Raw genomic sequence first — 15,338 nt, 5'->3', positions numbered from 1 at the left:
ACCCAGGGAAAGAGTATCTGCAATGACAAGAACTCCCTTTCCAGGTATGCTTAAAGTCTCACCAAGGCCTTCACAGACAGGCACTATCCTCCAGACCTATTCTGCAAACAGATTTCCCATGCCATTTCCCCACACTGCTCCTCAAGTCCCCCCCCCCCCTCAATCCTCCCGCCATCCACAAGAGCCACCTACAAAAGAGTGCCCCCCCCCCCTTTTGTCACACAATACCACCCCACACTGGAATTACTGAACCACATCCTTCATCAGGGCTTTATGATTTTATCATGCCTTGAAATAAGGGACATCTTACCCAAGATCCTTTCCACTCCTCAGAGCGTTCTGTCATGTGCCCAATCTCCATAACATCCTAGTCCATTGCTATGCCACTCCCAACCCCAAGCCATAGGGATCATATTCCTGCAGAAGACCCATGTTAATGATCTGTCCAATCCACTCACCCAGCACTTCTTATTTCAGTCCTGTCACAGAACTATCTTACCATATCACAGGACAGTCCAAACATGAAAGCAACCATGTTGTTTACCAGCTCTGTTGCACAGCTTTTTATACTGGTATGACTACCAATCAGCTGTCAGCCAGGCTGAACGGCCGCCACCAAACTGTGGCCTAGAAAGTGGACCACACTGTGGCATGACATGCAGCTCAACATAACAAACTTGATTTCAATGACTACTTTACAACCCAGGCCACCCAGATCCTCTGCTCCATCACTAGCTTTCCTGAACTGTGCAGATGGGAGTTATCCTTTCAACACATTTTCCAATCCCGAATTCATCCCAGCCTTAACCTATGGTAACCTATTGTCCTCACACCCTCCACCCAACAAATTCTGTCCCCTCTGTCCTATCACCTCCTCCCAGTTCATGTATCCTGACCCCTGACCCTCACTGCGAGCTGCTAGCTGCTAGGCGGCCGCAGTGGCTGAGAGATCTAGGCGCTTCAGTCCGGAACCGCGCGACTGCTCCAGTCGCAGGTTCGAATCCTGCCTCGGGCATGGGTGTGTGTGATGTCCTTAGGTTAGTTAGGTTTAAGTAATTCTAAGTTCTAAGGGACTGATGACCTCAGTTGTTGAGTCCCATAGTGCTCAGAGCCATCTGAACCATTTTGTGAGCTGCTCTCTGCCAACATGACCACCCACTTTTTCTCCTTTTTTGCTCCTCTCCTCTTCTGCTCCCCATTCCCCACAGCCCCCCGACACTGCATTTGATAGTCCTCTGCTGCCTAATCCTTGCACACTCCATCAGCCAGTGCTGACTCCTTTTCCTGGCCCCCGTCCATACACGACTAACCCTCCCCCTTCCCCACCCCCACCTCATCCTACTCTGGATTGCTGCTTCTCTCAGAGACAGTGGTGGTGTGGCATGAGGTGAAGAGTGTGTGTGTGTGTGTGTGTGTGTGTGTGTGTGTGTGTGTGTGTGTGTGTGTTTTTGTTTCCCTTTCTGAAGAAAGCTTTGGTCTTTTTGTTGTGCAACTCAACTTGTCATCTTTACAATGAGTAGCAATCTATTCTTTTCATAATTGTTTGGATTCCAACCTGGACTTCGCATTATTTAATTGTAAGTTATTTTATATCTGGACAAAGTCAAGATATACAGGGTGAGCACAAAGTCTTGCCCTGATTGTAAAAAGTTGTAACAGAATAACTGTTTGACATAATAAGTTCCATCTGATGCCATTACATAGGTTAGTTTTACTAGTTTTTTAAAGACCACTTACATTAGTAAACCTCATCGTGTGCTCACTTGGTAGCTCGTAAATGTTGAGGCAGTATTCCAGGTCCCACCAGGTGTTTTGTAACATGTTCTGTCACAGTACCCACAGCAGCTTGTATCGTAGCCTTCATTTCGTCGATGTCAGCAACTAGTGTGACGAAGACTGTCCTTGATATAGCCACCCCCCCCCCCCCACACACACACAAAAAAAAAGCGTAATGTCTGGAGAGTGGGGTGGCCAGTGTGTTGGACCATTCCTTCCAATCCACAGATCCGGACATTACTCCCCTCTCCAGACATTACGCCCCTTGACTTTTTTTCCTGGGGTTATATCAAGGACAGAGTCTTCATCACACCAGTTGCTAACATCGACGAACTGAATGCTAGGATACAAGCTGCTGTGTGTACTGTGACAGAACACATGTTACGAAAGACCTGGCAGGAATTGAAATACCGACTCAACATTCTCCGAGCTACCAAGGGAGCACACGTTGAGATTTACTAACGTAAGTGGTCTTTTAAAAAAAAAAAAAACTAGTAACACTAACCTATGTAGTGGCATCAAATGTAAATTATTATGTCAAACGGTTATTCTATAACAAAATATTATAATCAGGGCAAGACATTTTTTGCTCACCCTGTAAATTAGACTGAAGTGCAGGGTGTGAGTGAAACATAAGATGCTACTTGCCTGTGCGAAATGTGCTGTGTACTGTGAACTGGACAAAAGCAGTAACAGTACACTACAAAGCGTGCCTCTTCAAGTAACACTCAGATTAATAGCTGAAAGATTCTTAAATTCGTTAGTCCCAGTTTTGAGAGTATATTTATGTTAGTTTTGCTTACATTAAAATTGATCAGCATTTCACATATAATAACCTAACTGCCTGATAGTAATTTTTACCTTTATGCAAGTTATTTAGTTTGCCACCTTGAAAAATATTTTAATTCTTTATAGGGCATTTTCATTTTTATGCATGCTACTAAGATATCACAAGGTCTATATATCTACAGTAGGGACTAAATATAATTTTCATATCATGTCAAAGGGCCAATATTGGTTTATAAGCTTGTATATTTGTGTGCAAGTGTTGGCTGAAATGTGTATAGAGTAGTTTCAGTGGTACATTTTTGTTATATGCAAACTTTTACTTTTTTAAATGTGATACAATATATTTTATGATTAGTAGGAAAGGTGAGGTAGAATATCATCTGTTCCTGAGCTATCCTGGCCTCAATCCCTAGTAACACTCTGCCCGCACCCCCTCCATCGTACTATGTCCTCCCAATTCACCTTCCCCCGTAACTTTCAGCATGCACCATTCCTGACTGGCTCCGACATCCATGCATCACGTGCCTAGCCTGTGCACCTTCCACCTCTATCTCCCACATTCCTAGCCAGCAAACTGATTGCCTGCCTCTGAGCCGCTAGTCACCCATGTCCACCCCTCTCCCTGCCCCCCCCCCCCCCGTCTCCTCTCTCTCTCTCTCTCTCCCCCCCCCCCTCCTTCCTCAACTGACATTATCCCCACCTCAACCTAGTTCACCTGCAAAATGAAGCAGTGTCATCGTGTGTCCAGCTGGCGGCATGTTGGAGCATAGGCTCACTTGGCCGTGTATTTGCTCTCTAGCTGAAAAAAGGGATACAGCAAAAGCTACCAAGTTTTCTTTATGTTTTGTGTGTGCCTGTGGACGACTCAATGCTTCTGCTTTTCGGTGAGTGGTCTTGTTGTTTGATTAACTAGCATACTCATTGTCTGATGGAGGTGTTAAAGGAACATTATTCTCTGGACCATGTGCAGCTAGATGCTAGCATCATGATACAGGAGAGAACAATGAAAATTGATGTACAAGTTACCAAAATGTTTACGAAATGAGAAGCCCTTTCTTTTAAGATGCTTACAGTGTACTGCTTCATAGTACTAATGACAAATGAATTCCAGTAACTTATAGCCAGCTGACACACACACACACACACACACACACACACACACACACACACACACACACAGAGAGAGAGAGAGAGAGAGAGAGAGAGAGTAAATGTGCTAGATATCATATTGTCATATTGTGATCTTTGTCTGAGATGCATGACATTACAGAAATAATATTTTCATCATAGACAATGAACTTAAGTGAACTTTGCAATCTGCAATTGTGCTCATACAATGACAATATATATTGATCAACAAGTAACAGATAAATAAACTTAGTGAAATATTTACAATATCATTAACCAATGAATGAGTTACTAGTGCTTGTAACAGACGTAGGTGATTACTGAAAGCTGTAGATGTGTATGCAACTGGACCCACCGACATATCAAATAACAAAAAGAAAAACCAATTACAAGTTAACCAATAGAGTGAAATAGTTGTTCCATGAATAAAAGAATCAATACATCACAAACAAACATGGCAGACACAAATGAACAAAGGAAGGTGTTGGTATTTACAAGAGTTGAATTACTGCTTGTGTATTGATACAATAACAACATTTATAAGTTGTGTTACTGCTGTCTTTTTTTTTTTTTTTTTTTTTTTTTTTTTTTTTTTTAAAGCTATTTTAGTGCTATGATGTCTTGAAAATTCTGGAAGAGTATTCTCTGTTGGTCAGCCTGTTTGTTAAGGATTTTATGGAGTGATTTTAGCTATCAAATGTAAATCCCTTAACTGTTCATTGAGATCCATTTGTAAAACCTTTTCAGCAATGTACAACACAAAAGCTATCACCAATTCCTCCCTGTCAGATGTTCAACTGTGGACTTGAACTTTGGATGCATCTTTTCATTTCATCTGTTAGGTTACTAAGATCTTCTCTTGAGCCATTAAAAAGTATTATTGTGTTATCCACATATCTTTTATAATAAATAATTTTGTATGCAAATTGTGGATGAGTTTAGAAGAATTGTTGTTCTAGTTTATGTATAAATATTCCAACAAGCAGGTCTGCAAAGCTGCTATCCAAAGGATAGTATTGTATTGCATATAAAACTTGCCACTGAAGAGAATTACCTCAACTAACATGATGATTTCACAATTTTCTGCACTTCTTAGCTTCCTGCTCCCTGTACTTGATTAAGTTCTTTTGTGTTCATGGACGAATGTCTCTCCAGAGGATATTTTTCGGAGATATAATATATCAAAGAAGACAAATCTTGCAGTGTCCATTACTGTTAGACTCATAATCACACTTATAGTGAGTGTAATGAGTCAAATTTACAAAGAACTTGGCAGTAAGAGCTCACTTATCAGTATCATGTTACACCCCCTCGGACTTGGATGCATGCACTATTCAATTGGGATGGTTGTCATAAAGCCACTGTGTCCTCTTCGGAGGCAAGTTAGCCCGTAACGGCTTAATTGGTCTTCGCTATCTAGGACACTGGCATTGGGACAGAGTTGATTTCTGCACTGGGCTCACATGTCCTATCAGGGACAGATTTGGGTATCTAGTGGGTCACAAGAGTACCAAAAGATCAAGCTGATCATTCACAGAGACACAGGCAATGTGTGGATGAGCACTGTTCTGGCATCATAATATGGTCGCATGAGAGATAACACAAGGATGAAGAATGTCTGTGGCTTACTGTTGTCCCATCAGAGTTTCCTCAGCCATTATTAGTCCTGCCTTGAAATTATACCTGATAGCTCGCCATACCATGACACAAGCAGTAGCTGCACTGTGCCTGTCCAAAAAACTGGAAGAATGAGACCTCTCCCCAGGTCAATTCCATACTCGCCAACAATGGTCATCTGGGATATTGAAGAACCAAGATTCATCACTGAACACAATGCAATGCAATTTATCAACAGTCCTTGTCTCCCAGTCCTGGCACCACTCCAAATGCAGTTATTTTTGTTGTTGTGTTCATGGCAGCCGTAGCCTATGCACGGGACAATAATCCCCTAGTCCAGCTGCTGCCCGTCACTGGCCAGAGGTGTGGGATGACACGGAATGTTGCAGGGAGTCTGTTAGTTGTTCTTGAATAGCAGGCACAGATGTGAAGCTGTTGCGATGTGCTTGGTACACAATAGTCCCTTTTGGTGGTTAGAAATAGTTGAACGGAATCTTGGCGAGTATGCCTGTCCTCACATTCTCACGCAGTCCACCATGTGACCACTGCCACATCCGAATGCCCTGCAAATCTGGACACTGTACAAGGTGACCAGATGGCCAAATTGAGACAATGAGGTCACTTTGAAAACATTAGAACAAAACTAAACCACTGCAGAACATTAGCAAACACAAAGTTGTTGGCGACCGAATTCAATGGCTTCTTCCTGGCAGAGCACAAGAGGAAAGGCATTAAGCATACATCTAAGATATAGGTTTCACACTGAGGAAGAAACAACATGCACAACTAACAATAGTTTCAAGGACATTAGCATTAAACTTATATAAACTTCAGCACTGAAAGCTAGTCACCTCTCTGACCAAGGAAGTCCCTCAAACCATTCACTGAAATCTCGAACTGATTTTACAGATTCACCACTGTAAAATATTTGCTATCAGATTATAATTCAGTGTATTTGCTGACATTCTAAATTACACAGTAATCTCACCCATACAACAGTGCGTCCAAGTTAGTAAACTCAAGCTACGAATCATTCATTCACACACTCAAAAGTCGTCTTTCCCTCCCCCCCCCCCCATTTCACTTACTTTCTGGTGAAGCAGTGCCTTTCACGACACAAATAATTTTCAAACAACAAATCAATACCTAATTAGTTTTGCTTCTGTACTGATAGCCATCATCACATATCATTACTGAAGTTTCGTCAACATTAAAAAAAAAAAAACACCTTTTTTTTTTTTTTTTAATCTTTTATATTCCTAGGGCACACTTGCAAAATTTACTTAAATCCCAACAGAGCACATAATCAAATTAAAATGTGGGGAAAAAAAAGTAGATGAACTGCCACCATAAGTGGTAAACTGTTGTTTATATATAAGCAAAACATCTTAGTGCCTACCAAAACTTACCATGGGGCAAAAAATTTTACAAATGTTAGTCCACGAGCGATACCATGTTCAAAATTTTCTCCTGAGAAGGATACAACTGGGGAAGAGTCTTGTACATCAGAACTCCTTGTTGCTTGGGAAGCATCTGAGCCAACCATCTTTGAAACAAATGCCTTCAGTTCCTCAATCGTTCTCGGTCCCTGATATTTATCCACCTTGAAAAGTAGAGAGCAGAATCACTAAAATGACAACATTTATGAAGAAAAATACTGCATGGCATCTTTTCTGGTTTCTCACACTTTTCAAAAGGAAACTATTCATACCTTTTTTCAAAAAATATATACTAAAATGTAGCTGTCCCAAAAAGCATAAACTCCATGTGACTTCTAAACTTCATCCAGCAGATCCCCAAGTTTAATACCATATTTTTTTATTTTTAGTTTCCACGCAAATGTTTCTTAGTTTCAGTATCAGTAGATATTAAGTAAACTGTATGTTCTTCACCATACTTCGAGGTGTTTAACTATGACGTAAACATTATGAAAACTGTTACATTGATACTTAACATGAATTTGGAAGTTCATGAGATGGCACGTGCTGGGTGGTTATAATTAAACTGACAAGTGTTCCAAGTGCTGCAGTCTGTGTTGTAAACATTGAAGTACACTGAAACATTGTAGGTATGTTCATTAATCGGTGTACTCGCACTGTATGATGAACAAATAATAGTTCCACTGTCTGCCACCAGAATGTGAAATGCTTCCTGTTTTGACATCAGTATTCTGTTTTTCGCTTGACAATGTGTATTTCTTTTGTGAAGTGTTTGTTGCTGTAAAGGGTTAAGAAAGTTGAAATTTCCAGTACAAAACACAATGGTTATTGAGAAGTAAGACTAGGCACTGCTTGAAAAGTTGTTTTAGTAGAATGGAAGCAACAGCAGTGCTGCACTGCATGAATATCATCAACAGAGCTGTGAAGAGGGCCCATGTAAAAAAATGGGCTAAAGAATATGATCAAGAACTCTGAAGAAAGAGGTTAATTAGTTGGTGCACCAGGAAGAGGGAAGCAACCCACTCCCTTGGCAGTCGTCGATGAAATTACTGTAGCTATAGCCAATCGTGCAGCACATATCTCAAATTCTGCAACCAGTGCTCCAGCTGTGTCACAGGAATGCTTTCCTCCCTGGTTAACAAAAAGATTTTGCAGTGCATTTTACACTGATATACACACAAGATTCAGAATGTGCACTAAATGAAGTCCCAAGATGACAAGTGGTCAGAGAATGTTCTTTGGATTGAGAGGCACATGTTACTTTGCATTGTGATGTGAATGCACAGAACTGTTGCACATGGAGTTCTACTCCACCACGTGTTGAGCAGGAACATCCAATAAGCTCAGCTTATGTAACTATGTGGTATGGTTTCACAAGCTGCATCATTCTTGGTCTTTCTTCAAGGAGACAACACCTCACAGGCCCATTAGGTGTACAGTGACGTCAGCATGTTATAAGAACGTCGTTGTGAAACACATGATTCCAGCTCTGCATGAACACAATTGTGTCTACACCACTATTTTCATCTTAAAGATTGTATCTATCAGGGATGTATCCAGACTCTTCCCGATCTGAAATATAGCATATGGCAATGTATCGCTCTGTTTACACTGGATATGCTGCGAAGCAACAGTTCAGTGTTATGGATGCAACATGTTGCTGGGACCATATCTTAATAAATGAGCTAACCACTGTTATCATGTGTTTGATATTCCTCCCTTTTTCCTGCATTGTGACTGCTTACAGAGCTATATTTTCACCTGGTGGCAGAAAGTGGAGCTATTATTGTTGTGGCAGTGCCACGAGATTTAAAAGTGCCGCTATGTCAGTACGCAAACACGGCGATAGAGGCGCTCCGCAGCTCGGCTGAGCACGGGAGCGCCACCTAGCTATGAACGGCGCCGGCCGCATGTCACGGCACAGCAGTTGAGTGACAGATACGGAGTTGGTAGCATGTAACTCGCTATTGTTTCTACGTTTGTATATCCACACAATTTATTAGTGATTAAAGGTTATAACACTTTTTGGCGACGAGGTCGGATATTTTTTTTTCTGCGTTGTGGACTTGTGTGTTTGTGTCGGGGCAGACATGGAACAGCTTCTGCAAGCGCTCATTGAACAACAAACACAGCTGACGGCTGCTATTCAGGCGTTGTCGACATCGCTTACTCATCGTCTGTCTTCCTCTTCTCCGTCTCCGTTCCCTCCTTACGACGAGGCCGCTGAAGACTGGGAGGATTATGAGAAGCGTTTGCGGCAACACTTCTTGGCTTTCGGCGTTGTCGACGCTCCTATGTGCAAGTCGTTATTTCTATCTTGGATTTCCCCACGGATCTATCAGCTGCTATCTCAGTTAGCCCCTTTGCGGGAACCTGCCTCTCTGTCCTTCCAAGAAATGTGTGACTTATTGTCCAACTATTACTGAAAAAACACCCACGTCGTTGCCGCCCGCGTGGCGTTCTACCGGTGTCGTAAACAGCCCCATCAAACTTACCGGGCTTGGGCGGCGGAACTACATGGTCTGAGTAGGAAATGTCAGTTTGTCATGGACATTCATCATGAGTCTTATGCTGATTCAGTGGTTAGGGACACTATTCTACAGCTTGCTCCTGATAAAGAGGTTCGGCAACGTGCCTTACAACTGCCAAACCCGTCGTCGTCAGAAGTTCTAAGCATCGCTCAATCTTTTGAAGTCTCTCACGCTGCTGGTGCGCAAATAGATGCGTGGTGTGATGTCGGCGCTGTACAGACCACTTTCGATACGGACAATTTGCCTGTTTCGCAGGGGAACAACGATGTGGCAGCGGTTCACTCGTGTCAACAATGTCGCGTTGGGTCGCCACGCTCGCAGCGAAAACAGCAACCACAGAAGCAGGTTCGTTCCGCACTTCCTTCTTGTCCCCATTGTTTCGTACAGCATGACAGGGCCGCGTGTCCAAAACGTTGGGCCACGTGTAATTCATGTAGGAAAAAAGGCCACATTGCTTCTGTGTGTCAGTCCCCTAAAGTTCCTGTCGGAGAGGACGAGGCATTGAACATGGATGTTAACTGTGTGCTTTCTCAAACAAATAAGTTGTTTGTTACTGTTCGTGTTCTGGATAAAGACATTCGCATGCAAGTGGACACTGGCTGTGCAGTAACTCTCATTAATTTTCGCACATATTTGGAGTTGGGCTCCCCTCCCTTGTCTCCCGTTACGCGAAATCTGCGAACTTATAATAAGCAGAAAATTCCTATCGTTGGTCAGTTTGATGCTTCCACTGCCTACAAGTCTGTTGTTAGGCCCCTCACGTTTTATGTGGTGGATCATGCGGGCACTGAAAACCTGTTCGGTTATGATGCTTACCAGTTGTTCGGGTTCTCCATTGATGATGATGATGATGTGTGCCTCATATCTGAGGATATTCCGTATCAACAGCTGGATGGATTGTGTTCTGAATTCTCGTCCGTGTTCTCTGCTGGTCTGGGTCGTGCCAAGGATTTTGAAGCTCACATTACTCTTAAACCTACAGCTCGCCCTAAGTTTTTCCGGGCACGCCCTATTCCGATTGCGTTGCATGCGCCTGTCAAGGCTGAGATAGACAGGTTAACAGCTTCAGGGATTCTCCTCCCTGTTACCTCCAGCGAATGGGCATCGCCAATCGTGGTGGTTTCTAAACCAAACGGGAGTCTGCAATTGTGTGGTGATTTTCAAGCCACTGTCAACGCTCAGAGCCTCATTGACACTTATCCTCTTCCCCGTCCTGAGGAGTTATTTACCAAGCTCGCTGGGGGCCAGTTCTTTTCCAAACTTGACTTATCAGAGGCGTACCATCAGTTGCCGTTGGATGCTTCTTCTAAGGAATTGTTTGTCATCAACACTCCTTGTGGGTTATATCAGTACCAGCGGTTACCATTTGGCGTCGCTAGCACGCCGGCCATTTTTGAGCGGTTTTTGGAACAGCTTACGGCTTCCGTTCCCGGCTGCATCAACTACCTGGATGACATTGTTGTCACGGGGGCCTCCACTGAGGAGCACCTTCGCGATTTGCGTTCCCTGTTTCGGGTTCTACATTCGGCTGGGTTGAAGTGCAATCTGGACAAGTCACAGTTCTTCCAACCCTCCATTGTGTATCTTGGTTTCCACTTGTCCCGTGAGGGTATACGTCCTCTACATCAGCACGTTGCGGCCATTACCGCTCTACCCCGGCCGTCTACGGTCAAAGAACTTCAGGCGTTTCTAGGCAAGATTGCTTATTATCACAAATTCATTCCATCCGCGGTGGCGGTGGCGGTGGCTCATCCTCTGCATCAGCTGTTACGCAAAAACGTTCCTTTCTGTTGGTCCGACGAGTGTGAGCAGGAGTTTGTCCGCCTGAAGGCGCATTTGCAGTCGGCGCCTTGTCTTGCCACATTCCGTCCGGGTCAGCATTTGGTTCTGGCGACTGACGCGTCACAGTATGGCCTAGGGGCTGTTCTCGCCCATCGGTATGAGGATGGGTCGGAACGACCCATCGCCTATGCTTCCAAGACCCTCAACGATGCCCAACGGCGTTACTCTCAAATCGAAAAGGAGGCGCTCGCTATCATTTATGCTCTAAAAAAGTTCAGCGTTTTTTGTATAGTTCTAAGTTTCACCTCATCACCGACCACAAGCCGCTGGTCTCTCTGTTCAGCCCCTCGGCGTCGCTTCCGGATAAGGCAGCTCACCGCCTGCAACGTTGGGCCTTATACTTGTCTCGTTTTCACTATGAGATCCACTATCGCCCCACGGCCCAGCAGGCCAACGCTGACGCGTTGTCGCATTTGCCGATGGGCCCCGACTCGGTTTTCGATCGCGATGAACTACTCCGTTTCCACATTGATGAGGAAGAACGTCGTGCGGTCGAGGGTTTTCCACTTACAGGTTCGCAGGTTGCGTCGGCTACTGCGCGGGACCCGGTCCTGCGTCAGGTGATCGGTTTTGTTCAACGGGGTTGGCCGGACAGGACCAAGGGCCGGGCATCGGATCCCCTTCGCAACTACCATGCCTTGCGCCTTCGTCTGTCCGTTCGTGACGCTGTTGTTCTTCTGGCCACGGCTGGCGCATCTCCACGGGTTGTGGTGCCCGCCTCTCTTCGCAAAGATGTTCTCAGACTATTGCATGAAGGCCATTGGGGGATTTCTCGGACTAAGTCCCTGGCCCGCAGGCACGTTTATTGGCCCGGTATTGATTCGGACATCGCCCACATGGTCGCTGCGTGTGGTCAGTGTGCTCAACAACTGGCTGCACCCCGTCCCATGCCCTCTCCGTGGCCTGATCCGGCGCAGCCATGGGAACGGGTGCACGATGACTTTGTCGGCCCCTTCCTCGGCACTTATTGGCTACTGTTGATTGACGCCTTCTCGAAGTTTCCGTTTGTTGTTCGATGTCAGTCGCCCACCACTGCGGCGACGACGCTGGCTTTGTCCAAAATCTTTTCGCTAGGTCTTCCATCCACGATTATCATGGACAAATGGCCCTCAGTTCTCTTCACAGGCCTTCCGTGCTTTTTGTACTGGACAAGGGATTCATCATGTTACAGCACCGCCCTTCCATCCGCAGTCAAATGGGGAGGTCGAGCGCCTTGTCCGCACATTCAAAAGCCAGATGAAAAAATTCCTTAGTGATTTTTCCACAGATGACGCTCTGTTGCAATTTCCGAGTTCTTATCGCTTCACGCCTCTGGGTGATCGCAGCCCTGCTGAACTCTTGCATGGCCGCCAACCGTGCACTCTACTGCGCCTGCTTCACCCTGTCAGGCCTTGTACTGTTTCCCCTAGTGCGGGAAAATACTCGGTGGGCGCCAACGTGTGGGCACGAGGGTATGGATCTCGCCCTAAATGGATTCCAGCGGTGGTCAAGGCTCTTCGCGGCCGCCGGCTTTGTGAAATACGTACGGACGACGGCATGGTTGTTCGCCATTACGACCAGATGCGCCCACGAGTGGTGGCCACGCCGGTGCCACCGCCCCTTCTTTCGTCTCCACCAGCCCGAGAAGCCAGTCCTGTCGCTGCTGCCGATCTTCCGGGCGTGTTGCTGCAGCCGACGTCACTACCGCTTCCGAGTACACCGGAACCGGCCCCAGTCGCGACGCCGCTTTCTCCGGGACCCATCTCGCTGGAGCACACCCCCAGGTCCACGACGCCTATGGATGCTGCTCCGGAGTTTTCACCCATCATATCGTCCAGGAGGCACGTTCCACACACAAGTCTTCCTGCTCCCGGGATTGGAATGACTCCTTACCCTCTCCCTTAAAACCACATCCTTCCGTGTTTCCCTCTCCTTCCCTCTTTCCTGATGAAGCAACCTTGGGTTGTGAAAGCTTGAAATTTATGTGTGTGTTTGTGCGTTTGTTATCGTGTCTATCTACCAGTGCTTTCTCGTTTGGTAAGTCACAGCTTCTTTATATATAGACACATTATTTACTTATAAATCTTTATTAGTTGTGGGAACGAATAAGTCATTCACATATTTTCCATTCAAGATTTTTTATCTTCAATTTTGAGTAGGGTTCCATATTTCTATCATATTCATAAGGATCCCTTTTTCAAGGTTCTGCAAAATGACGAGGTTTCCATTGGAATTGTTGGGATGTGCTTTGAAAACACATACATGACACGTAATTACCAAACAATTAAGGATAACACACATCTAAGAACAACAGACTTGAAAATGTGTCTATGGACATACATGATATTACATGATGGTTAAACTTGAATTTCAACACACACCCTCAATTTTTTGACAGACAGTTGTAAATTAAAAATCGAGTCTTAAGTGTGTAGCTCTAGGACTTAAATCCAAGTCCTTCAACACATTTCTCGTGCATTGGTGCAGGAAGAGCCTTCATTAGTACATCTGCCGTCAAATTTTCTGTTGGCTAATATTCAAGTTTCAGCAGATACTTTTATAGAGCTTGACGTATGAAGGGATATTTTATATGAATGTGCTTTGTCTTTTAGTTTAAAAAAAACTGGGTTATCTTCTAACTTTTCAGCTGACTGTCACTCAACACAATGATGTATGACAGTTTCCCTAACCCCTGCTCCTACATGAATGTAGACTGGTGAATTGCTTCTTTTGCTACTTTCATGAGGCTTATGTACTCAGCTTCAGCTGAAGACTGAGCAACAGGTCTCTGCTTGCATGATCATCATAAACTGCTGGTCTATATAAGATGAAGTTTGGGCCTGTATACGATTTCCATTAGCATCAGAACTCCCCCAGTCAGCATCTGTGAAACTGAAGACTCCTCTCTTATCCTTGGTGTAGGTCAGTTTGTGTCTACGGCTGTTTTCAGTTATTGAAGGATTTGCTTAGCCACTTGCCAGTGAATAAAATTACGGATGTTATTGTACTGGCTTAGCTTACTGACTGCATAGCATGTCGAACCAAGCACCAATGGCAATGTACATCAATGCTCCAATCTTTTCTCTGAAAGGATAATGAGAGCCACCTTCTGTATTTGTAGCTTTTGAATACAACTTGCTTCCAAATACCAATGGCGTCTGAATTGGTGTAGGACTTCTCTGATACAGTCAATTTTACTTTATGTAATTTTGTCAACAGACTGATTTACCTTGATACCCAGATATCACCTTATGGCAGCAAGATCCTCAACATCAAATCTCACAGATAACTAATCCTTGATTTGTTTTTTCCTTTCTCAGTCTGCTGAAGTAATTATGTCATCTACATAAATGTGTAGGAAGACTGGACGATTCCCTACATTTTCTACGGACAAACATGATCTCATTTTTGGGGCGTTGCACTCCAACTGATATTAGGGTTGCATTCAACTTGCCACTCTACTGTCAACCAGCTTGGTGCATCCCATAAATGGCCTTTATAAGTTCCCATGCTTTATCACCAGGTTTCATTGTTGAGGGCGTGTCACTTGCCTTCATGATCGCGTAATTATATTTTCCACATTTTTCATTTTTTTTGTGAGAATACAACCAGTGAATCCAGCTGTCCAGTGGATTTTTCTGTGCCAGTTCCACCACTGAGAAATGCAGTCACGAGTAAACTAAATGATTCGATTCTGGCAAATGGAGAAATTGTTTCCACAAAGTCAACTCTAGGCCATTGATTGAATATTCATGCAACTATTCTTGCTTTTGTTCTCAGCAAAAATCCAACACTTTTGTATTTATTCCTCAAAAACAGTTCTACAATCAATTACCCTTTCATTTGTTGGTCTCTCCACAATGTCACAGGTATCATTTTTCACTAGTGACTATTTCATCATATATGGCTTCAAATCACTCAATGAGCTCTACTATGTAAAGCATCATTGACACTAAAATCTGTTGCATCTGCAATGAAGTTAATGTCGTGAACTGAAACGTCTGATGTGTACACCTGACACATACTGTTTCTTTATTTTATTTATCTTTACTCATCCAATGATCATCTCAGTATGATATAAGATTTGTTAAGGAATCAATGGGTCAAAGTATACAACACACAACATACATAACATGCTTTATGAGGATAGGGCAGATGGAAGCTATCTACATCATATTTTGCATGTCAAGAGCTTAAGTTTTTAGGTCATATTGTAGGGGTGCAGGGAATTAGACCA

General features: G+C 44.0%; 1 protein-coding gene across 1 annotated transcript in view; it reads right to left on the bottom strand.

Annotated features, from left to right (window-relative positions):
• Positions 1 to 15,338, bottom strand: part of LOC126253976 (thioredoxin domain-containing protein 5 homolog) — a 122,805-nt gene that overhangs the window by 27,127 nt on the left and 80,340 nt on the right. Inside the window, exon 6 of the mRNA XM_049955271.1 lies at positions 6,720 to 6,913. Within this exon, the coding sequence (XP_049811228.1) occupies positions 6,720 to 6,913 (194 nt within the window). The remainder of the gene's footprint in view (positions 1 to 6,719; positions 6,914 to 15,338) is intronic.

The sequence above is a fragment of the Schistocerca nitens genome, chromosome 1 (assembly GCF_023898315.1).
Source record: "Schistocerca nitens isolate TAMUIC-IGC-003100 chromosome 1, iqSchNite1.1, whole genome shotgun sequence".
Classification (NCBI taxonomy): Eukaryota; Metazoa; Arthropoda; class Insecta; order Orthoptera; family Acrididae; genus Schistocerca; species Schistocerca nitens.
The sequence above is the reverse complement of the archived record's forward strand: the minus strand, read 5'-3'. Positions and strand labels throughout refer to the sequence as shown.